The following is a 23574-nucleotide window of genomic DNA, read 5'->3' as shown; positions in this document are numbered from 1 at the left end:
CAATAATCACACCAGAAAGTCCTGGAGGACAGAACGGCCAAGGAAGCCATCCCTTCGGTCTTGACTGTCCAGGCAATAGTGTCTTGCAAACGTGTGGAGCGAGGCCCACGTAGCCGCCTGGCAAATGTCCTGCAAGGGCACTCCCCGGCCCAGGGCAGTCGTAGTCGCCGTGGCCCAAGTGGAATGAGCCCTCAATCCAACAGGGGGCTCCTTTTTAGCCAAGGAGTAACATGCCTGGATACACAAGATGATCCACCGAGAGATGGTCCGCTTGTGCACCGCCTTTCCCTTCTTAGCGCCCACGTAACCAACAAAGAGTTGCTCATCCACCTGGAACTGGCATGTGCGATCCAGATAGTAAGAGAGCGCACGTTTTGGGTCCAGACGGTGGAGCCTCTCTTCCTCTTTCGAGGGATGCGGAGGCGGAAAGAAGGTGGGCAAGGTAATGGACTGCCCGATGTGGAAGGCCGTGACAACCTTGGGCAGGAAAGAGGGTCTTGTCCGCAACACAACCTTGTCCGGATGGACAGAGAGGAAAGGAGGTGTGTAAGAAAGAGCCTGGAGCTCACTCACCCTCCTGGCAGAGGTGATGGCAACCAGGAAGGCAGTCTTCAAAGTAAGAAGACCGAGAGGACAGTTATGGAGCGGCTCAAAGGGAGCACACATAAGGTAAGTAAGTACAAGGTTTAAGTCCCACTGAGGCATCACGAATGGAACAGGAGAGAACATGCGTGTGATGCCCTTTAAAAACCTGTTTACAATTGGGGACTTGAACAAAGATGGCTGATCAGGTAGCCTCAAGAAGGCGGAAAGGGCAGAAAGGTAGCCCTTAATAGTGCCCAGAGCAGAACCCTGCTGGGCAAGAGAAAGAAGGAAGAGAAGAACCTCAGAAAGAGGGGCAGAAAGTGGAACCACAGCCTTTGCTGTGCACCATGCCACAAACTTATTCCACCTGCAGGCGTATACCGATTTTGTGGAGGGACGCCTGGCTGACAGAATGACATTACAGACTTCAGGAGGCAAGTCAAATGGCCTCAACTGTCGCCGCTCAATCTCCAAGCATGGAGGTGGAGACTGGACAGGTTCGGGTGGAGGACCGTCCCCTGCTGCTGCGACAGAAGGTCCTCCTGAAGAGGCAGACGAACCGGGGGATTGACTCACATACCGAGTAGCTCGGGATACCAGTACCTTCGTGCCCAGTCCGGAGCCACAAGGATGACTTGGGCCCGGTCGCGCCTGATCTTCTTCAGCACTCTGGGCAGAAGTGGTATAGGCGGAAAGGCGTACAACAGAGAGCAACTCTACTCGCGACGAAAAGCGTCTCCGAGCGAGTGCCGCCTTGGAAATTCCAACGCGCAGAACTGATGACATTGCGCGTTCTCTTCGGTGGCGAATAATTCTAACCAAGGCTCTCCCCACTGCTGAAAGAGGCCTTGCGCCACGTCCGAGTTCAGACGCCATTCGTGAGCCATCATGCACCGACGGCTGAGTTTGCCCGCCCTGGCGTTCAGAGAACCTGCCAGGTGTTGAACCACCAGGGTCACGCCCTGATGTTCCAGCCACTGCCAGAGGCGCTGAGCATCCTGGCAAAGGGTCCACGACCCCACCCCGCCCTGTTTGTTGCAGTACCACATGGCGGTGGTGTTGTCCGTAAACACCTGCACTACACTCCCCTGGACAGAGGGGAGGAATGCCTTCAGTGCTAGACGAATCGCCCGCAGCTCCAAAAGGTTGATATGGAGCCGGGACTCCGCCGGAGACCAGATGCCTCTGATCTCCGCCTCTCCCATGTGGCCTTCCCAGCCCTGGAGGGACGCGTCCGTCACAACTACATGCTCCGGTTGGGGAAGGGAGATGGATCTGCCGCTGACCCAATCGCGGTCCGTGAGCCACCACTGCAGCGGTCTCGCAGTGCCCTCCGAGATCAGGACATGGTCGGACAGGTTGCCCTGATGTTGGGCCCACTGAAACTTCAGGTCCCATGCAGAGCCCGCATCCGCCACCGGGCGTGAAGCACCAGAAGGATGCAGGAGGCCATCAGCCCCAGAAGCCCCAACCTGACCGAGACCCGGGATAAAGGCTGAAAGAGTGGAATCGGAGCCTGAATATACCGAACCCGCTGTTCAGGTGGATAAACCCGAAACTGCGCCGAGTCGAGAACCACTCCGATGAAGAGGAGCTTCTGAGAGGGGCACAGGTGTGACTTCGGCACATTGATGGAGAACCCCAACAGGTGCAGGAGGTCTGCCGCCGTCTGGAGGTGGCTGACAACTGTCTGGGGCGAGCCCGCCTTCAACAACCAGTCGTCGAGGTAGGGGAAGACTGAAACCCCTAACCTGCGCAGATGAGCTGCGACCACCGCCATCACCTTTGTGAACACCCGTGGGGCGCTGGTAAGGCCGAAGGGGAGCGCGGTAAACTGAAAGCGCTCGTGGCTAACCGTGAACTGCAGGTAGCGCCGGTGGGCCGGCAGGACGGGGATGTGGAAATAAGCGTCCTGCAAGTCCAACGCTACCATCCAGTCTTCTGGGTCCAGGACAGCTAGGACCTGAGCTAGTGTCAGCATTTTGAACTTCTCCTTCCGGAGGAAGCCGTTGACGTTCCGTTGGTCCAAGATAGGGCGTAGGCCCTCTTTGCCCTTCTTGGGTACCAGAAAGTAGTGGGAGTAGCAACCACACCCTACTTCTGGCCCAGGAACGCGCTCGATGGCCCCCTTGGCCAAGAGGGCCGTAACTTCCTCCTGCAGAAGTCGCAAATGATCCCCCGATATGCGGTGGTATTGCGGTGGCATGGCTCAAGGAGTCGCCTCGAAGGGGAAGGAGTAGCCCCTTCGGACGATTTGCAGCACCTACCTGTCCGATGTGACAGTGCGCCAGTGGAGGAGGTGATGGCGAACCCTGCCCCCCACTGGCGTCACATGGGCCTGAAAGCACAGACTAGGAGGGTTTTGAGGCGGATGCTGCGGGGGAGGGTGTGGACTGGCCTCGCCGTTGTCCCCGACCGCCTCCACGGCGGTTTCCACAGCCGCCACTGCGTTGGACGGTAGTCTGCGGTGCGTGGCTGGCAGCACGTGTAGGGGCGCCCCTTCCTTGGCCACAAAAGGAGCGAAAGGCACCCGTTTGCTGGCGCGGGGCCGAGAGGCCCAAGGACCTGGCCGGAGCCCTTAAGTCCTTAAAGCGCTCAAGCGCATGGTCTGCCTTGTCGCCAAAAAGGCGACGGCCATCAAACGGCATGTCCATGAGTGTATTCTGGACATCGGCCGAGAAGTTGGCTGACCTCAACCAGGCGTGGCGACGAATCGCCACCGTCGTAACCATCGCTCTGCCCAGTGAGCCGGTGGTATCCAGCCCACACCGGATAGAATACCGCGCTGCATCTCGGCCCTCCACAAGGGCTTGGAAGAGTTTAGCCCGTACCTCCAACGGGCATTCTGGCAGCACGTCCGCGACCGTATCCCACAGAGAGTGGGTGTAGCGGCCCAAGAGGCATGCGTTGTTGGAAGACCGCAGTCCCAGACTCAGGGAGGAGAATACCTTTTTGCCGTATTGCTCATACCTCTTGGATTCCCTGTCAGGCGGAGCCGACGAGAATGTGGTCTGGGAATTGGAGGCCTGGATCACCAGGCTCTCAGGGGTGGGGTGGGTGGACAGGAAACAAGGGTCGCCCGGGGCCGGGCGGTGGCGTCTGGCCATGTTCCTAACTATAGGCGACCCTGTAGCGGGCCTGGACCAAGTGCCCAAAAGAACGTCGGTCAAGGCCTCATTAAACGGCAGTAGAGGCTCAGCCGAGCTTGACTGCGGTTTAAGGACTTCAGTGAGGAGGTTAGTCCTCACGGCCCCGACGGGGAGTTCAAGGCCCAAGGCCTTGGCCGCCCGCGTCAGCACCACACTGTAGGTTGCCCCCTCCTCCGTAGCCACGGTAGGAGGTGAGACAAAACCAGTGTCTGGCGAGGTGTCCAGACCACTGGCATCCCCAAGTCCACCTGTCCAGTCCTCCTGGGACTGACACTCCCGTGTCAGAGGGTCCTCAGACCCCTCCCAATACTCCTCATCACCCATCTCCTGGTACTCAGAGGTGTCAAATGATGGGGCCGGCTCATTGAAGTAGAACTCTCCAAACGGTGTCGAGAGCGGCGCCCAGCGGCGTCGCTCCGGCGGCGGAACCGGATCGAGGGAGGCATCGGGTGTGCGCCGCCCGAAGACGGCGCCAGAGGTGACACCTGAGGGACCGGCGCCGGTGAGGTCGTTAGGTCAACCGGCGACGACCCGGATCCAGAAGCGGATCCAGTGGGGCCCTGCGGCACCGGGCCCGAAGGCGCCCGCGGCTTCGGGACCGAAGCCCCCGACCCGCTAGGGCCCCCAGACGGGTCCGCTGGGCCCGAAGGCGCCGCGGAGCCCGCCGGAGTGAGGGACCTCATGGCCTCCGGCGTCGCGTGTGGCCCAGGGACCGGAGGGAGTGGGGCCGGACTCGACGCCCGCGACTCCGATGGAGCTGCGTGGGCGGTGTCACCCGAACCCCCGGCCACGTCGCGAGGAGCTTCAACTTCTTGTGCTTACCTGACTACTTCGACCGTGAGGAGTGATGTCGTCTCCCGGAGCTATGGTGGCTCCGCTCCCGTGACCGGTCCCTCGACCTCCGTCCGGACCGGGACCTCTCACGGCGAGGGGCCGACTGCCGGAGCTCGAGTAGCGTGCGGGAACGACTATGGTATCACTTTTTCCGGATCTGCGCTGCTGGCGCGGAAAAAAGAAGAACTGACGTCAGCACGCAGAGGCGGCGTCTAAGTACTCCGACGACGTCATCACGGCGCCCACGACGGACGCGGAGCCGCAGACGACGCCTACCGACGCGCAAGGGTACTGCTACGCAAACATTTCCGGATCCAGTCTGACGCCTGGGGATATTCTAAGGTAAGGAATCTATCACTAACGTGTCTCTTTCAGATCTAGTGCGTCCAAACCAGGGATCTGTCTGACCTTTCTCATGGACACAGGTTTGGATCCCAGCATGTTCACGCTGCCTTTCATCCTTCCGGAGTTGATAAAATGAGCATCACTGAGTTGGAAATCAATAAACGTCTGTTACCACAATACCTTCCAAGATGGATGTGTGCTTTACAAATACAATTGTTATGTTAGAGGTGGCTCATCATCCACACGGTCTCCTGGCTTGAGAAATGGGGTGAAAATGAAGTGGAGTCAGGGGTGGCGCCATCCCCAGCACCAATGTAGTTGTTGAAGCCAAAGAAACTGATAAGGCTTTCAAAGCAGAACCGGAATAATGGAGATCAAACTGTTGGTTACAAGAAGCGAGGCTACTCAAGGGTGGGGTATGAGCTGTGGGTTGAAGCTCAGAACTTCACAAAAGGGGGCCTGAAGGAGGGTGAAATATAGTCAGCAAAGCCTTTGGATAATGCCAAGTCTGAACTCAACGAACGTAGGTAGGGTGGGAAGTTTGTGGAGCTATCTCCTCAGAGTCACTCTGGGAGTGATACCTGATATGAGGTCTAACTGAATGACAGCCCCACTGACCAGCACAGTCCCTCAGATGTACAACTGCTCAATAGGGGACGATGAGGACAAGAAGAGGTGAAGTAGGCAATTCACATCAAGAAAAGGTGCAAACAGATGTGAAGACGTCAGAATGTGGCTATATAGGATGTCGTTCTGCAATCACATTTATTTTGGGACAAGATAATGGATTTTATGGGCAAGTGTTTACCTATTCTGATCACGCTGGATCATTACTATGTTATGTTAAGGAATCTTTTAGGCGTGAGAATACCCAGAGGTGTCATGGCGCTAGCTCTGTTCAGCAGGCTGAAGTTGGTCAGTGTCTAGCCACGTCCTTTAAATCCTTTCTGAAGGACATCAGGTTAGACATAGCTCTGATGTGACAGGGTAACTCGTTCCAAACTTTTGCTGTGCTTATCACAAAACTGCTACTCCCCCAGTTGGTCCGACTGAACCGTTTGGACAAGTTGCTTAGCACCAGAGGAAATCAGATTTCTGTCAGGGTCATACCACTAGAAACAATGTTTCAAGTATTCTGGACCCATGTCATGAAGGGCTGTGCGAGCTAAACAAAAGGCTTTGCATCAAATTCGCTGCCTGATGGGAAGCCAGTGTAACTTAACAATAGCGTGTACAGCAGATTTATACTCGGGAATACCAGCCAGCAGTCTGGCAGCTGCATTCTGCAGAACCTGTAACCTATTCAGATGTTGCTGTTGCATATTGAAATACAAGCTGTTGCAATAGTCTATCTTTGATGGAACCAAAGCGGTTATCACTGTTTTTTGTGCTCCAGGAGAATTTGTTTTTTTTCTAGAATCATCCTCAAGGTGTAGAAGGATGAAGAAATAAATTCATTCACCTGCTGGTCAACAGGAAGTTTATTGCCCATTGCAACCCCAAGATTACAAGCCGTGGTCACTGGGGATGGCAGAGTTCTTAATTCCTCAGGCCACCAGGATGGCGACCAGAGGAAAGGATTATTCCAGATAAGGATAACCTTTCTTACTGAGCTGTTGGAGCTACTGCTGTCTCTGCTGTTGTCGATGTGGTGGCAGTCCACTGTCCTCTCAGTAGCAGTATCAGTTCCAATGCAATGACCTGTAATGCATGAAGAGTAGGAGGGCACCCAACTTAAAAGGACCAGGGCAGGAGTGCAAATAGAAAATCTTTGGCATCTTCTGATAGCTTATTCCCAGGACTCGCATTCTCCTTTCCTCAACTGACCAAGCCTCACCGCAGCTGTGCCGCATGAACCTTTCTCCGGGGTTCCCCATAGCTAGTCAAGGAATGCCCTGTGGAGGGGTGTCTCTGGAAAGTTGTGGAGGACGGCAGTGTGTCTGAAGTCCCTGGTTGGTTCGGTGGTGTAAGCAGCTGACTGCAGTAATCACACAAAAGGAAGAGAGCCTCCCCCGACTACTGACCCATTGTAAACATTGTTTTTTTTTAAAACCATGACATCTAAGAAACTCCGCTTTGGTAGGTTGGTCTATGTAAGACCTTGTAAGAAACCAAAATATAACCCCTTGAGAAATAAATCTTTTCATGTGATTTCACTGAAGGGCTTTAATACAATTTCAACGTATTTACATAAATTGGAAGTTGGAGATTGAGGAGTGGTTTCTGAGGTTTACGGCCCAGAAACTTCAGTCTCACAAATTCTACAGAAGGTGGGTGTGCAGATATGTATGCTGAGACTCATGAGATCAAGGTTAAAGCTCCTTTTAATGAAGACTTTACCCTCCTAGATATTGATATTGACAATAAGTTACCCCATCAAGTGCCAACTGTCCTCTGCCTTTCTGGGTGGCCACTCCCGTAGGTGGGTAACACCCAGAAATCCAGGATGCAGCGTTCCAACAGTACCCGAGTGAGAAACTCTTAATTTCCAAAATGTCTGCTACGCCACAGCTGGAGTTAAATGTAAATCTAAATTCATCATGTAATCTCCCAGGGAGTTATGCTCTGTATTCATAATCATTGCAGTGTTTGGAGACAATTCTGTCCTTTATTTTGTCTCGCTTGGAAACATCAATTAATAATTCGGACCATATCCTGGACACTTTTGACTGGGCTCAGAAAATGGGGAAAATATCTGATAGGTCTGCATCATCTCAATTATCCTCAGAAGGGGTGGGGGCGAGACAGTGTGCTGCTTCCCGTCCCACATTGGGCAGCTCAGCAAGGTGATTCAACAGGGAGGTCCATGTTTAAAGTGAGATACACAGATTTTGGTACACAAGCAAGCCACCAGCATTGTTGGAAAACTATGGAAGAAGCTGCCAATTCGAACGAGACTGAGCAGATCTTGTCTCTAGCAAATGTATTCGATTCTTTGCTAACTGATTCATTAATCACAGTTGCTTCTTTTCCAGGAAAATAATCTCTTTGCAATTTTCCTGAATAATGTTGCATCTCCAAAGGCGAAGGGCAAGAAAGATCCGAAAGACAAAGGGATTCATAAAAAAAGTATTCATAGAAAGAAAAAACATAGAATTAGTTAAAAAAACGCACAAAAAATGTGTTTTGTTATAATGGAAGATCCTGCAGGGGAAAGGAGGAAGAGGAGATTGTTCCATTCTCAAAGCAGGCTGGAGATGCCAGCACACAACAGTGAGTCTGAGATCCTTCGCCTCCACGGGCTAGGAAGATTATGGATTATCCAGGAGGGGCTCTCCATTAGTCAATTTCTCCACCCCCTCAATCATTCAGGATTTATAAAGCGAGGTTATCACCTGGTGGGGTATCCAGGCGCTTACAGGTCCCAGAGGATTTTTTTGAACAGCCAGGTCTTGAAGGCCATTCAGAAATCTGAAAGTGAGGTGATGGTTCGGAGTTGCGTGGGAGGCTGTTCCAGGTCTCTGCCGTGATGTGGGAGAAGGAGCGTCCTCCACTTCTGCAGATGCGGGGAGTATGGGCAAGTGAGAGGGAGGCAGAGCGTAGTCTTCTCAATGGTTGGTGTAAGATAAGGCGGTGGTTAATATAGGCAGGTCCTCGGTTGTGTAGTGCCATGTGGGAGTGGGTCAGCAGCTTGAATTGGAATCGCTTCTGTAAGGAGAGCTAGTGGAGTTGCCTTAGGTGGTGTGATGTGTTTCGTCGGGGAAGGCCACATAGGAGTCTGGCCGTCGCATTCTGTATGGTCTGTAATCTCTGTAGGAGGTGTGCGACATTTCTTATGTAGAGGGCGTTGCCGTAGTACAGTTGGTTGGTGATGAGTGCCTGTGTCATAGCGCCTCTCATAAGGGTAGCCCCTTGAAGATCTTACACAGCATGCACAGAGTGAGGAAGCAGGCAGAGGCGACTGCATTGATCTGTGGTTTCATATTGATCTTGTTGTCTATGATGATTTCCGATGTTTCTGACATGGTCGGAGGGAGTGGATGTGGGTCCTAGGTCGGGTGGCCACCAGGAGTCCTGACCATGAGTTGCTGCTGTTGCCAAAGACCGGCAGTGCTAAATTGATCGCCTTTCAGATAAGTGAATGCAATGTGGCCCAGTTGTTCCATGTCATGTGCAACATGTCTGCTCTTTTTTACCTATATCATACTTTCTTTCAGAACTTGTAGTTTTATTTTTTCCCTGTTTGTAAATGTGGAATCCACACATCACCATGCAAAGTGCTATTTGCTTGCAAGCCAGAACCGGATACACGTCAAGCACATGACATTGGGCCAACAAAGCGGACTGCTGAGTACCTTACTGCCCATCAGATATACCATCCATTCAAAGGCAGGTTAGGGGAAGGTAGAACTAAAGGTCATGAAATAGACATTATGACCCAGACAAGTCAAACAAATACTGTCTAAATTAACACAAGGATTACTAAAATTAAGATTGACTGTATCTACATTTTCAAGGTTCCGCCAATTGTGATTCCATAGACCTGCTTGGGTCTCTGGGGACACGGGCAAGACAGAGGAACAAAGGGGAAGGTAGCACATCCTTTATATACCTCACAACAGTGGTTAATCAATCTGGAGATCCACTGCTGTAACGTCACTGCAGTGATTAATTAAACATTGATGAAGTTATTCACAATAAAGACTTCATGGAAGCTATATACAGCAATAGGAAAGACCTGGTCCTAGTCAGAATACCACCCACTTTGTTAAATAGAAAGATGTACAAGTGGTCTAAATTCACCTGTGCCTACTCCAGCACTACAATTCTAGGACATACTTTATGAGGACTAACCTGTGAGAAGCATTAAGATATGCACACTTCTGTAGTACTACATTACTACTAGTACTACCATGGTAGTACTACTACTACTACTACTACTACTAGTATTACCAAGGCACTAACTGAAAAAAGGAGGGGAAACTAGTTTTAGTGTCCCAGTAGAAGGATAAAACCAAAGAAAAAAACTGCAAACATCAGTTTTCTTAGCGTCAAGGAGACATTCAGAACTATGGCAAGGAAGTGCTTACACCAATATGAATTCTTCACCAAGCCTCTATTCTAGTTAACTTAACATAACCAGAGGTGTAACAGGGTGGGGAGCTATAAGGTACACTTGCTTGAATCTACTTCAAGAATCTAATTGTCCTGGGGACTTACAATTCCAGGGAATCTTAAATTGATGCCAGCTTTGGAAATGAAGGGCGAGAGGTTATTATAGAGACTAAAAGCTCTGTAGTGATATTATGGAGACAATTCAAGCTGTGAAAACACTGAGCCTTGAGAGAAACCTTTGTAAAGAGGACATTAGCAGAATGATGAAAACAAACATGCATATAAAAAGTAAGTCTACACAAATCTGATAACAAATAGATAAGGAGCAACATATAATGTTGGGTCTACCTGTTTGACATTGTATCCCGTCTTGGCACTGGTCTCAATAAACATCACACTCAGCTCTTTGGCTCTCTGTTCACCTTCCTCCGTGGTGATTTGTCTGGATAGAGAGGGGCAATCAGGCACACAAAAACACCACAACAGAGAGAAAGACAGAGATAGAAAAGGCAGGAGTTAAATTTTCATGACAGCCAAGAACAAGGGATTTTAGGCTAAGGGAAGGAGAGACTGGCCAGGTTAAAAACAGTTGATGTACAACAGGCCTGCTCCTTTAGGCCTCAAAGAGAGAGAGCGAGAGAGCGAGAGAGCGCGAGAGAGCGCGAGCGAGCGCGAGAGAGAGAGACAGATAGAGAGACAGAGAGAGAGACAGAGAGGCAGACAGAGAGACAGAGAGAGACAGAGAGAAAGCTTTCAACACTTTAGTGGAGTTCCATAGGCCACATTCACACTGTTAACTGTGATATTAAAACTTGAATGAATTGTGATTCAAAAAGATAACATAATACACTGCTCACAGCTTGAGAAAGTAGGTTTAATGTATTCAGCAGGTATGGATTTACAGGTTAAGGGCCTTCCTTCCGACCAGGATGCATTAAAGTATCCCCTTTGTGCCATTTACATAATTATTTTACTCAACTGGTGTAGTCATATTTTCTTTTTACACATGGTGTTGGACATGGAGAGAAATTACAGTTATATATCATTTTAGAAACTTTTGGTATAATTAAAACCAATAAGACACCCGTTGTACAGTGGTAGTCTCGTGCTGTCCTTGTACGTGCCGAGCGACTGAAGGCAAAACCTCTGAGTAAGAGGTGGTCTATGGCTGGCATTTGAATATCCAGCAGCCCTCACAGCACGTTATCGGAGCTCCAGAGCCAAGACACTGTGGCCAGCAGAGTGGTGTCCGGGCCAGAGCAGAAGAACAGGCCAAAAGAAGCCTCGCACGAAGCCTCGCCTTTAACAATCACTACTTAGAGGTCCTGGAGCCTGTGGGGCACACCACACGTTTCATATGGGTGGCAGAGGATTACTGTCCATACCCTAGGTGTAGCAAACAAACAGGAGGCAGCTTCCCATGTTTCAGAGGTCAACAGTGAGGACAGATTTATTTTATCTGTGACAAAGGGTTTGTGGCCTACTGGTTCACTTGGGTATCACTATTATTGGTATGCCCCTAAACTTGCGCTACACAAACAACATGGGGTGACCCAGTATTGCTGGGAACCTGGGTGTCTAAACTGGTATACATATTCAATGGTCCCCTCGGATTAACAAAGCAAGAAACACTTTGCTTGTACAAAAAACTAAGCAGAGATTAACATTGTATTTCATCCTTGAGCTAATCCAGAACATTTCAAGGAGATGATATATCGCAATCAATTATTAAGTTTTGTTTTTTTCAATAAACCGTGAAGGAAAATGTTTGAGTGGGTGCTCCATGTGACGGCGCAGTGCTGGTGATTAGCGACAGGCCTGGAAAGGTGCACAGCTGAAGTGTGACAAAGAAAACTGTGGGTTGTGAATACAACGACACACCAACTACTATATTCAGTTTGGGTATGAAATATAGTACATTAAAAGCCCAACAAATACGTTTTGATAGACTGTCGACGTTTCAACCCTTACAGATTAAAAACAAATAAATGACAGCATCCTCAAAGAAGATAAGCATTGAGTCAGAGCAACTGTGCAGTAAATAATCAAACGCATGAGTCCATGATACATTAGAATCGTCCAGTTTCATAAGGGATCGACACTGCCTCACAACTTGAACAGATGCAACTCTGCCACAGTTTATTGATGAAAAACAAATCTAATAACTGATTGCAGTATAACATCTCCTTGAAATGCATTACATGGGCTCAGGAGTGGAATACTTGATTAAATCTTTACGCCTCCTTAGCTTTTCACACACAGTACACCTTGCATTGATAATCCAAGGGAACCATTGTATATGTATACCAAAACCATGCGCGGGCATCCTGTGTATGTTGAGTGTATATGTGTGTGTTATGCATGTAACACAATTGTGGCAAGACCCTCCCGTGTGGATCAGTGGATCCTCCTCGGATTTGATATCAAACAAAAAATAATTAAAATAAAATAAATTTATTTATTTATTTCAAAGTTTTATATAGCGCGAACAAGATCTTCACAGATATCAGAGCGCTTTACATAGAGGGGTACATGAGGGAACATATTCAAACAATAAATCACTAGATCATACAGTACAAATAGGTGGCTACAGAGCCCATCACGAGAGTAATAAGACAGCTCATACAAATCAGTGAATGGGTCAAACATGTAGTACAGATCGGTGCAGGGTGTTAACAGAGTTCGAGATAGTAGATCAAGTGTATTTAGCCATGAGGATAGCTTTTACTTCCTTTTTAAATAGTGTAGTGGAGGAGATAAGCCTGGTTTCGGGAGGGAGTGAGTTCCAAATCCTAGGCGCCAATCCTGAGAAGGAGCGCTTGTATGTTTTTTCCTTCCTGAATCTTCGAGGTTTCAGCAGAAGATTCTTTGTGCCTCTAGTGTTTCTGATACCCCCAGAGATTGTCAGTTTCTGAGCGAGGTAGCCGGGTGAGTTTAGGTGTACCGCCTTGTGTGTCATGCAGGCGATTTTCAGATGTATTCTGGCTTCAAAAGGCAGCCAGTTCAGGGATTTCAAGTCGGGGGTGATATGGGAGTGCTTTTTTGACCCAGTGATGAGTCTCGCTGCAGCATTCAGAGAAGCTCTTAGTGGTGCGGTAGTAGTTAGGGGGAGTCCGCAGAGGGCGGTGCTGCCGTATTCAATACGTGGGATGACTAGCGCTTGTACTGCTGTTTGGAAGTCTTTGGCTGGGAGGTAGGGTTTAAGTTTCCTCAGAGTATTGATCTGGAAGTTCGCTCCCTTTGTTGCCTTGCTGATATGTTGCTGCATGTTGAGGTTGGTGTCAAGTGTTATGCCTAAGGATTTTGCTGAATCCACTATGGTCGGTTGGACATTGAGTGCTGTTAGGTGCTTAAGCCATGTTTGTGTGGTAGATATTTTCGTGGGAGGTGAGATCAGAAGGAACTCAGTCTTCATAGCGTTGAGTTTGAGGTGGTTATCAGCCAACCAAGATTGGGTGCTTCTGATCGTTGAGTTCAGACGCAAGATGTCTTTGGGGGATTGTAGCTTGAGATAAAGCTGAGTGTCATCGGCGTACATGTGAAAGTTTACGTTGGATGCATGTAGCAGGGAGGTGAGAGGTTCCATGACTAGGTTGAACAAAGTTGGGGATAGAGAGGATCCTTGGGGGACGCCTAGCGTTACAGGTATTGGCGAGGACATCAGGTTATTGCTCTTGAATTTCTGCGACCTGTTGTGAAGAAAGGAAGTGAACCACTTGAGGACAGTTCCAGATAAACCCATTCTTGTGTTTAGTAGTTCTAGTAGATTCTCATGTTTAACGGTGTCGAATGCTGAAGAGAGATCTAGTAGGATGAGGAGGCAGGTGTCGTTTTGGTCTAGCATTTGAAGTGCGTCGTCAATTATGTGAGTCATGGCAGTTTCTGTGCTGTGTCCTGCTCGGAAGCCTGACTGGTGGGTGTTGAGGAGATCAAATTGCTCAATGTGTTTAGTCAATTGTAGTTGTGCGCATTTTTCCAACAGTTTGGCGAGAGTAGGAATATTGGTGATGGGACGGTAATTGTTGAGATCAGAGGGGTCAGCTGTGTTTTTTTTTAGTAGAGGTGTGACCTGACCAACTTTGAGGGAGTCAGGTATGCTTCCTTGTTGGAGAGAGCTGTTGATAATTTTAGTCCAGAGAGGGAGAAGCAAAGGGGTAAAGTCTTTTACTGCGGAGGCAGGGAGGGGGTCCGTGAGGTGATTGGAAGGTTTCAAGGTGCTGAGCAGTTTGCCAATTTCTTCTTCCGAGTATGTGCCGAAGGTTGACCATGTAGCATTGTTTTTTGGTTCAGTGGGTGCTAGGCATTGGGGTTTGGAGTAGAGGCTTGCGTCCATGAGGAGATCGTTTTTTATTTTGTCAGTTTTTTGGATGAAGAAAGCAGCGAAGTCTTCACAGGAGGGTGCCTCATGCCCAGTGTTGAGCGGTTGGGGTTGTTCCTTGGATTGTGTTCAGATTAGCTCAAACAGTTTTCTTGGGCGGTTTTTTGCTTGGTCGAGTTGGAGGCTGAAGAAGTCTGATTTTGAGCGTTTTATTTTCCTGAAGTAGGCGTTTCTCTTTTTCTTCAGCTCTTTTAGGTGCATTGCAGAGGGAGCTGATCTCCAGGTACGCTCTGCCATTCGCATGTCTCGTCTATCCTCATTGAGACTCCCGTCGTACCATGGTTTGGAGATTTTAGTAGAGACTCTTTTCAGCTCCATAGGAGCAGCCTAATTGATTATAGAGGTCATAGCGTTGAGGTAGTGGTCCGTCAGAGTTTGTACGTCTGTAACGCCTGTCGGAGGCAGTAGGAGGTTGCAACTGTTGGGGGGCAAAGAGCCTGGGTTGAGCTTTTTCAAGTCTCTTTTCCAGACTTTGGGCTTGGAGAGTTGAGCCGGGTTAACTTTGACTTTTTCATTGATAAAAAATGTGACAATATGATGATCTGACCAGTCACAGGGTTGGATGGACTCGAGTTGGATAGAGTCCTCTTTGGAGATGATCAGGTCGAGGGTAGAACCTTTCTCGTGGGTCGGGCTGTTGCATATTTGGGTGAGGTTAAGGGCATCGAGGAAATTTTTTAGACTATTTACCACTGCGTCGTTGCGATCGTTCCAGTGGAGGTTGAAGTGACCAAGGTATATTTGGGTGAGTTGCCGTCCGGAATTAGTCGAGATCAACTCCATTATTTCTTGGGAGAAGGTTAAGTTGTCCCTGGGTGGGTGGTAAATGCTGTGGAGCGAGCATATCGGCTTGCCCTCACTAATAATGTCAAGGCATATGTATTCCCAGGATGTTGGGGATGTTAGGGCGGAGGAATTGACTTTTTGAACAGAGAGGTTGTTCCTGTAGATGCATGCGATTCCACCACCTATTTTGCCTGTTCTGTCGAGCCTGATAATGTGGTAGTCGGGAGGAACCAAGATGTCCATTATAGGTGTCGAACATTCAGTTAGCCAGGTTTCAGTCAAGATGATTAGGTCAAGGTCCCGCGATAAGAAGAGGTCAGCAATGGCGGAGGAATGTTTCTTGGCTGATCTGCAGTTGAGAAGAGTGCATTTGAGACGGGGTGTGTTGGGGGTGGTAGATGGTTCCAGAGAGAGAGGGATTTTTCTCAGGTTATTGGGGATGGAGAATCTGCTGTTTAGTGTGGGTGGTCTAAGGGGATTTGATTGTATCGAGGGAATGTTGAGGTGTGGGGTGGTTGTGTTATTTTGGGGGGTTGGGTCATAGGAGCGGAGAAGGGTGAGTGTGTCGAGGTCAGAAGAAGAGTTATTTTGGGGGGTTGGGTCATAGGAGCGGAGAAGGGTGAGTGTGTCGAGGTCAGAAGAAGAGTTGTGGGTGCGGCGAGGGCGGTTGTTGCGATTACGACCAGGGATTGAGGTCGGATTGGGGGATAGCTGAGTGAGAGAGTTAGTCGGAAGGGTGGGGGATAAGTTGGGCGGGGAGGTGTAGTTGCGTGAGACGTTGCGGGGGTGATGCGGGGGCCGAAGGCAGTTGCTGCGCCTATGAGCCCGGTGTGGGGCGTGTTGAGTGCGGGAGTCAGCCGGCGGAGTAGGGGACAGTTTGGGAGGGAATGTTGAGGTGGGTGAGAGGTGTATAGGGTGTGTAGAGAGTAGTTCTTTGATGATGTGTATGTCTTCTTTGATCTGAGTGAGGGTGGCCATGATGTATTCCATCGTGGGGGAGGTGGTGGGGGTGGATGTGGCAGTCAGGAGTGATTGGTTGACAATGGCACTGGAGGTAGGCGGGGGGGTCAGTGTGTAGTCTGTGAGACTGATAGCCGTGATGGGGGTGTAGGGAGGATAGTGGGGGCTGAGAGTAGGAGGGGAAGCGGCATTGGAGATGGTCCTGTTGAGGGGAGGGGGAGTTAAATTATGGGGGGAGGTATGTTCTGCGAAGTTGGTTAGTGGGTAATGGGGACTGAGAGTGGGGGGGATAAAGGGGGGAATTTGTCGGGGTGCGTGTTCTGGTGCTGGACAAATTTTGGTGTGTTAAGGGTGGGAGCTATGCTGTCAGCGGTGAGCGGGGTGTTAATGCTCGCTGTAGGTGTGATAGGAGTGTTGAAGGTATGTGTGGAGGTCCGCGAGTTGGTAGAAGGGGCGGTGGTGTGAGTGGTGTATGGGGGGGAGCGATCTGTGTCTGTGCTTGAGGGCTGAATTGGGATAGTGGGGTTGTGGTGGGGGGTGGGGGATGGGAGGTCAGGGGTGGTAGGTGTGCCCCTGATTGAGGAGTGTGTGGCTGTGAGGTCATGGTTGGTGGGACTGGAGGAGATATGAGTGTTGGTCCGTGGATTGGAGAGGTGTTCTTTGAACGTGGGGAACAAGTTGTCTAGCAGTTCCAGGTTCCTGTCTGTAGCTTGTGCTAGGACAATCCCGTTATTGTAGATTGTGATGGTGGCTATGCCTGGAAAGACTAGGGATGGTGTGATGGAGAGAGTTAGGCTATGAGGGGATTTTCTGGTGGAGGAGACGGTGAGTAGGATGAGGAACGCTTTTCTCCATTGAGCTCTGCGTGTGGTGTGGAAGATGATATCAGTGTTCAGGGATCCATTGACCGGTGAGAAGTAGGTGTCAACAAAGGGAGTTTCAGGGTGTGACCTAAGGAGGTTGTGTTTAAAGCGTTTGGCTGCTTTTTTGGTGAGTGATGGTGGGTAGTTGATTTTGTATGTGTGTTTGCCGATAGGATCCATGTTGCGGTGATGGATTAGGTGGGTGTGGGGGGAGTGCGCTAATGTCCTATAGTGGTACACATGTGCAGAGAGACAAATGCATACAGTAGGTTACACAGTAGTAAGTTATAAAATACGAAAGTGGCACTAGTGATCAACCAGCCTCACTAGGATATAAGAGTGTGCAATAGAGCAAATACATACGGTAAATTACAAAGAACACGGTGTAAGTGTAGGTATAATACTGATAGTATATAAGGGCAGGATATAAATGCAAGCAGCAATTTACACGAGTCAAAAATCACAAATCAATGTGTCATTAATTAGCAACCAAAGTACAAGGTGTGAGTGTAGGTATAATACTGATAGTATATAAGGGCAGGATACAAATGCAAACAGCAATATACATGAGTCAAAAATCACAAATCAGAGTGACATTAATTAGCAACCAATAAATATGAGGTAGCAATCTGTGCATATTGTATGTGAGGTAGCAGTCGGTGCGTAGCAGGTGAGAAGAGTAGGAGTGGGTGCATGTAGAGGAAATGTGCAGAATAGTGCAGAATACCGGGGAGAGTATAATACTGATGAGAGCAAGATACACATGCCAACCAAAATTTACATGAGTCAAAATCAAAAATCACCATTAGTTAGCATCCAGAATATATGAGGTAGCAGTCCGCGCATTACACAAGTTCAAAATACATGCAGAAGTGACACTAGAGGGCAACCAGAGATATATGAGGTCTAAGAGGTAGCAGTCGGATTAATAGAGTATATGAACAGAGTACAGATGTACAGGGTACAATAATGTATATGAATCAAAATCAGAATCAAGGAATCGAAGGTGACATTAGTTAGCAACCAACATATATGAGGTAGCAATCTGTGCATTACAAATGTACAGAATATAAGTAGAATTATAATACTGCACTAATAGGCAGAGGTTCTTTGAAATATGAGGTAGCAATCTGCACTACAAATGTACAAAATATAGATAGAATTATATTACTGCAATAATAGGCAGACCTTTTTCATGTATGAGGTAGCCATCGGTGCATTACAGAAGTTTAAAATACAGGTAGAGGTATAGTATTGCCATAATCGACAAATATCCTTTCAAAAGATGATGTGAATACATGACTGAGCCCAGTAATTGGTAGTTGAGATTAGTCTAAAATGCTAGGTTCTTAGTGACTGTTCAGATAAAGATGCCCGCCCGAGAGAGACTAGTCAAAAATGGCTGCCAAATAGCTGGGTTAGAGACAGTAGTCCTCTGTTTGTTGCTGTTGCCTAGCTAGCAGGGAAGAGCAGTTTCCCTTCCCCTTCATGAAAGCAGGGGAGGTGGAGGTGTTAGTCCTCTGTCTGCTGCTGTTGCTTAGATCATAGGGGAAGGAATTTCACTTTCTATCGAAGCCAGCAGTGCTCCAGTTCGCTGGGTGGAATGCTTATCTCTGTGTGTGGGGGAGTTAATCTGAGGAGCCTCGTGGACAGAGGTACCGGAGGGGATTTATTGTTACAGGTTTATGGCTCCAGCCATTTTGAACAAAGGTGGTGTTTTAAAAGTGGGCAGGCGGGTAGGAAAAGTAGGAGAAGTAAATACCTTAAGTCTCTGCGTGCTTTTTGAGTCTGCCAGCAGAGTTTTCAAAAGCAATGATTTAAACCACAAACGTGTCTCAGTCTTTTCCGTTTTGCCGAAATATGTAACTTGTGTGTAATTAAGCTCCAAAGATTAGGTCATGGCTCCATGTCTGTATTACCGTGAGGGCAGCGCAGGTAATTACACGGTATCCAACCGAGCCGAGGGGGGCAGGCTCCGGTCTTCTGTCGCATCTAATGCCCTTGTTGTTGGTCTCAGGGCTCCCTTCAATCGATCCTCTGGGTGGCGGCCACAACCTCTGATCGTAACCCTCTCCTGAGCCCGTGCGGTGCGTCCCTTTGCACCCCCGACGTAGCAGCCGGTGTCCTCCACCGTGGACTGGACCGGCGGGGGGGAGGGGGCTGGGGGGGGGGGGGTGGCACTTGACAATCCTCCGGCGTTGCTGTGGCTCCTTTGTTGTGGCGCGGCCGGCTTTACTCAGCTTTCTTAAAAAACTCCCGAGACTCAGCTGCGGTGGGTCGGGCGGGCGGTGCCGGCTCAGCAGGCTCACGGAGCTTTAGCCGCCTCTGCGCGGGGGGGGGGGTGTGTTCTCCAAAGCTGGCGGGGGTGCCCTCTTATGCTGCCGTGTATGCTGCCTACTCCGCCGTGTGACGGGCGGAGGTGGGGGGTGATCTCTCCCAGTCCTCCGGTGTCTTCGAGCGGTCGGGGCCAGTCTCCCTGAGCTTCAGCCGCTCCTGCGACGCGCCGGGGGTGCCCTCTTATGCCGCCTTGAGTCCGATGCTGGGCTGGTGGGAGGATGAGCCGCAGTGTCAGCTCGGCAGGCTCCAGGAGCGTAAGTCCGATCGTAGGGCTTTTCAGGCTCCAGCCTCCGTTGAACCGTTCAGCAGGCAGTCCAGTAGGCAATCCAGTTACTCTTTCTGCTTTTCTATCCGCCCCGGAGGCTCCCGGAGCGTAGGTCCGATCGTAGGGCTTTACAGGCTTTACAGGCTCCAGCCTCCGTTGGACCGTTCAGCAGGCAATCCAGTTACTCTTTCTGCTTTCTTTCCGCCGTGCTGGTGGGTGCTAACAGGGATATTGCCCGAAATGGGATCCCAAGCACGGGGAGCTCTTCACAGGAGTTCCTACCAGCCGGCCATCTTGTCTTTCTAAATAAAGGTCTTATTGTTGATCCTACAGCAAAACACTTGTTTCTAAGGCTTTGCAGAGCAGTGGCTGGCCAACACCCTCCCCCCCACACATGGTCGAAGGCCATATGCAGCAGTGGTTGCATGCCTGTGGCGGGGTGGCAAGCCAAAGCCAACACCCCCCCCCCCCCCCCCACACGTGGTCGAAGGCCATGTGCAGCAGTGGTTGCATGCCTGCGGCCGGGTGGCCAGCCAAGGCCAACACCCTCCCCCCCACACATGGTAGAAGGCCATATGCAGCAGTGTTTGCATGCCTGAGGCAGGGTGGCCAGCCAAAGCCAACACCCCCCCCGCCCCCCACACACGTGGTCGAAGGCCATGTGCAGCAGTGGTTGCATGCCTGAGGCAGGGTGGCCAGCCAAGGCCAACACCCTCCCCCCCACACATGGTAGAAGGCCATATGCAGCAGTGTTTGCATGCCTGTGGCGGGGTGGCCAGCCAAGGCCAACACCCTCCTCCCCACAAATGGTCGAAGGCCATATGCAGCAGTGTTTGCATGCCTGTGGCGGGGTGGCTAGCCAAGGCCAACACCCTCCTCCCCACAAATGGTCGAAGGCCATATGCAGCAGTGTTTGCATGCCTGTGGCGGGGTGGCTAGCCAAGGCCAACACCCTCCTCCCCACACATGGTCGAAGGCCATGTGCAGCAGTGTTTGCATGCCTGCGGCGGGGTGGCCAGCCAAGGCCAACACCCTCCTCCCCACACATGGTCGAAGGCCATATGCAGCAGTGTTTGCATGCCTGTGGCGGGGTGGCTAGCCAAGGCAAACACCCTCCTCCCCACACATGGTCGAAGGCCATATGCAGCAGTGTTTGCATGCCTGTGGCGGGGTGGCTAGCCAAGGCAAACACCCTCCTCCCCACACATGGTCGAAGGCCATATGCAGCAGTGGTTGCATGCCTGCGAAGGGGTGAAAGCCAAGGCAAACACCCTCCTCCCCACACGTGGTCGAAGGCCATATGCAGCAGTGTTTGCATGCCTGTGGAGGGGTGGCAAGCCAAGGCCAACACCCTCCTCCCCACACGTGGTCGAAGGCCATATGCAGCAGTGTTTGCATGCCTGTGGAGGGGGGCCAGCCAAGGCCAACACCCTCCTCCCCACACGTGGTCGAAGGCCATGTGCAGCAGTGTTTGCATGCCTGTGGTGGGGTGGCTAGCCAAGGCCAACACCTTCCTCCCCCACACATGGTCGAAGGCCATATGCAGCAGTGGTTGCATGTCTGTGGCGGGTTGGCTAGCCAAGGTCAACACCCTCCTCCCCACACGTGGTCGAAGGCCATGTGCAGCAGTGGTTGCATGCCTGTGGCGGGGTGGCCAGCCAAAGTCAACACCCTCCCCCCCACACATGGTCGAAGGCCATATGCAGCAGTGTTTGCATGCCTGTGGCGGGGTGGCTAGCCAAGGTCAACACCCTCCTCCCCACACATGGTCGAAGGCCATGTGCAGCAGTGGTTGCATGCCTGTGGCGGGGTGGCCAGCCAAAGTCAACACCCTCCTCCCCACACATGGTCGAAGGCCATGTGCAGCAGTGGTTGCATGCCTGTGGCGGGGTGGCTAGCCAAGGCCAACACCCTCCCCCCCACACATGGTCGAAGGCCATATGCAGCAGTGCTTGCATGCCTGTGGCAGGGTGGCCAGCCAAGGCCATCATCCTCCTCCCCACACATGGTCGAAGGCCATGTGCAGCAGTGTTTGCATGCCTGTGGCGGGTTGGCCAGGTAAGGCAAACACCCTCCTCCCCACACATGGTCGAAGGCCATGTGCAGCAGTGTTTGCATGCCTGTGGCGGGTTGGCAAACACCCTCCTCCCTCCCCACACATGGTAGAAGGCCATGTGCAGCAGTGTTTGCATGTCTGTCAAGGTGGCCAGGCCAAAGGCCAACTCCATGGCCGAAATCCTGCACCGTGGGGACTGGCAACCTGCAGAGACCACACGGCCAACGCCTGCTGCGCATGGTTGAAGGCCATACACAGCAGGGGCTGCATGCCTCTGGTGGGATAGGAGTAGGGAAGAAGGGCCAGCGAAGGCCTGAGCAGCGAGCGCTGGCTGCCTGTGGAGGTTTGAGCAGAGGGGCCTGATCGGAGGCCAGTCCAGGCCAAGCCCTGCGGACACCTGCCGCTGCGCACAATCAAAGGCTGTCCACAGGACAGATTGCACACTGTAGGGGGGTGGATGCAGGAGGGTCAGGTCCTCTGCCGACCTCTGCTGCGATTGGCGGAAGGCATGCACAGTGGGATTTGGCTGCCTGCAGAGGGTTGGGTAATTTAAGGGTTGACCGTAGACGAACACTCGCTCTGCATGGTGAACGCCAGCGCACAGCAGCAGTTGCACACCTGTGGCACAATGGGTGCAGGGCAGGCCCTCTGCCCAACTCCACTGTGAATTGTGGAAGGGATGAACAGTGATAATTCGTTGTCTGGGGAGGGTTGGACGCAGGGCTTGACCATGCAGGGAACTCTTGGATGTAGAATATAATTATAAAATTTTAAAAAAAGGTTAAAATGAAGTAATAGTTGTCTTTGTTGTAACACCTTAACACATTCATCATGGAAATGAATCTAAAAACAACTGTTCAAACCATAATTTGCACCCTAAATGCACAATATACTAATACATATTTATACTAATATATAACACCTAAAAGTGAAACAATTAAAAATTAAACAATACATAGCTAAGCAAATTAGTAATAGTATATTCAGAGCCCTCTCTGTCACAGTGGTTACAGTAATTTGCAATTGCATCGGTTTAATGAAGGATGATGTGCGAGTTATGGTTTGAGTGGCTGAAATGCAAATTACGAATCCTGATCCTACCCATAATGTTCATATTTTAGTGTTTTTTCGCTTTTAATTTCTCAACTTCACTTTAACTTCTCAACTGGGATTTTGTTTTCTCTAGGCGAGCTCTTTTTGTTTTATTTTTAAATATACTTTTTGATAAACACTACCATAGCTTCACTTAACCTTTGGCTTTTCAGTGAATATATAGTGAGAGTCATGCCCTCTGCATGCCATCATAAGGGCGTGTTCCCTTGCCCGGAGTGCCAAACTGCACGTACATTCTTATTTATTTTGGCCCTGGGGTCACTCAAATCTAAGGCATGTGCCTGGAGTTCTGACCCTGTTTCTGAACATCTGAGATTCTGGATCTGTCCTGTGACTGTGAAGGGTGCATCAAGTGTGCCCGTAATGTGGGCAGTGGACTACTGTGCCTGCCCTGGGTATAGCAGATAAAGCGGTGGCGGCAGGATACCATGTTTTTAGGGAAGGCCAAAGGAGGGAGCAGATATTGATGACCACAGGGAGTGGGTCCTACTGGTTCACTAATGTAAAGTTCTGCTATTATTCGTCTTTCCATAACCCTGTGCACTGGCATCACATATATGTCAAGTGTGCATGCATGTATAGTGCATGTAGAACATTTGTGGTGATAAGCGGTGTGTGTGAGACCGGGTAAGGGAGGCCTGCCGTATCCATGGTCTGGCATGGCATAGCAGTAGATGGAGGCGGAGGATTATTTTCCCAGATAGTGGAAGTGTGTTGCCTACATTCCTGTAGCTTGAAAAGGGAGAACCAGACACTGAAACAAGTAGGATGGAGGTACCATGGTGGTAGGATGGGCTACCTTTAGAAAACCCATGAGACCTTCAGTTAGCGAGGAGCTGCCGATGAGT

At 50.4% G+C, this 23574-nt stretch overlaps 1 protein-coding gene across 6 annotated transcripts in view; it reads right to left on the bottom strand.

The window, feature by feature from the left end:
- Positions 1-23574, bottom strand: part of RAB41 (RAB41, member RAS oncogene family) — a 419208-nt gene that overhangs the window by 32193 nt on the left and 363441 nt on the right. For 4 of the 6 annotated variants that reach the window (XR_013594051.1, XM_078640169.1, XM_078640171.1 and 1 more), the window contains one exon: positions 10317-10410. The exons of the other annotated variants lie outside the window; for them this stretch is intronic. Coding sequence is in view for 3 of the 4 variants with exons in the window: in XM_078640169.1 (XP_078496295.1) it covers positions 10317-10410 (94 nt within the window). In the remaining variant the exon portion in view is untranslated. The remainder of the gene's footprint in view (positions 1-10316; positions 10411-23574) is intronic. 6 annotated transcript variants of the gene reach the window in all.

Source organism: Lissotriton helveticus, chromosome 4_2 (assembly GCF_964261635.1).
Source record: "Lissotriton helveticus chromosome 4_2, aLisHel1.1, whole genome shotgun sequence".
In the NCBI taxonomy this organism is placed as follows: Eukaryota; Metazoa; Chordata; class Amphibia; order Caudata; family Salamandridae; genus Lissotriton; species Lissotriton helveticus.
The sequence above is the reverse complement of the archived record's forward strand: the minus strand, read 5'-3'. Positions and strand labels throughout refer to the sequence as shown.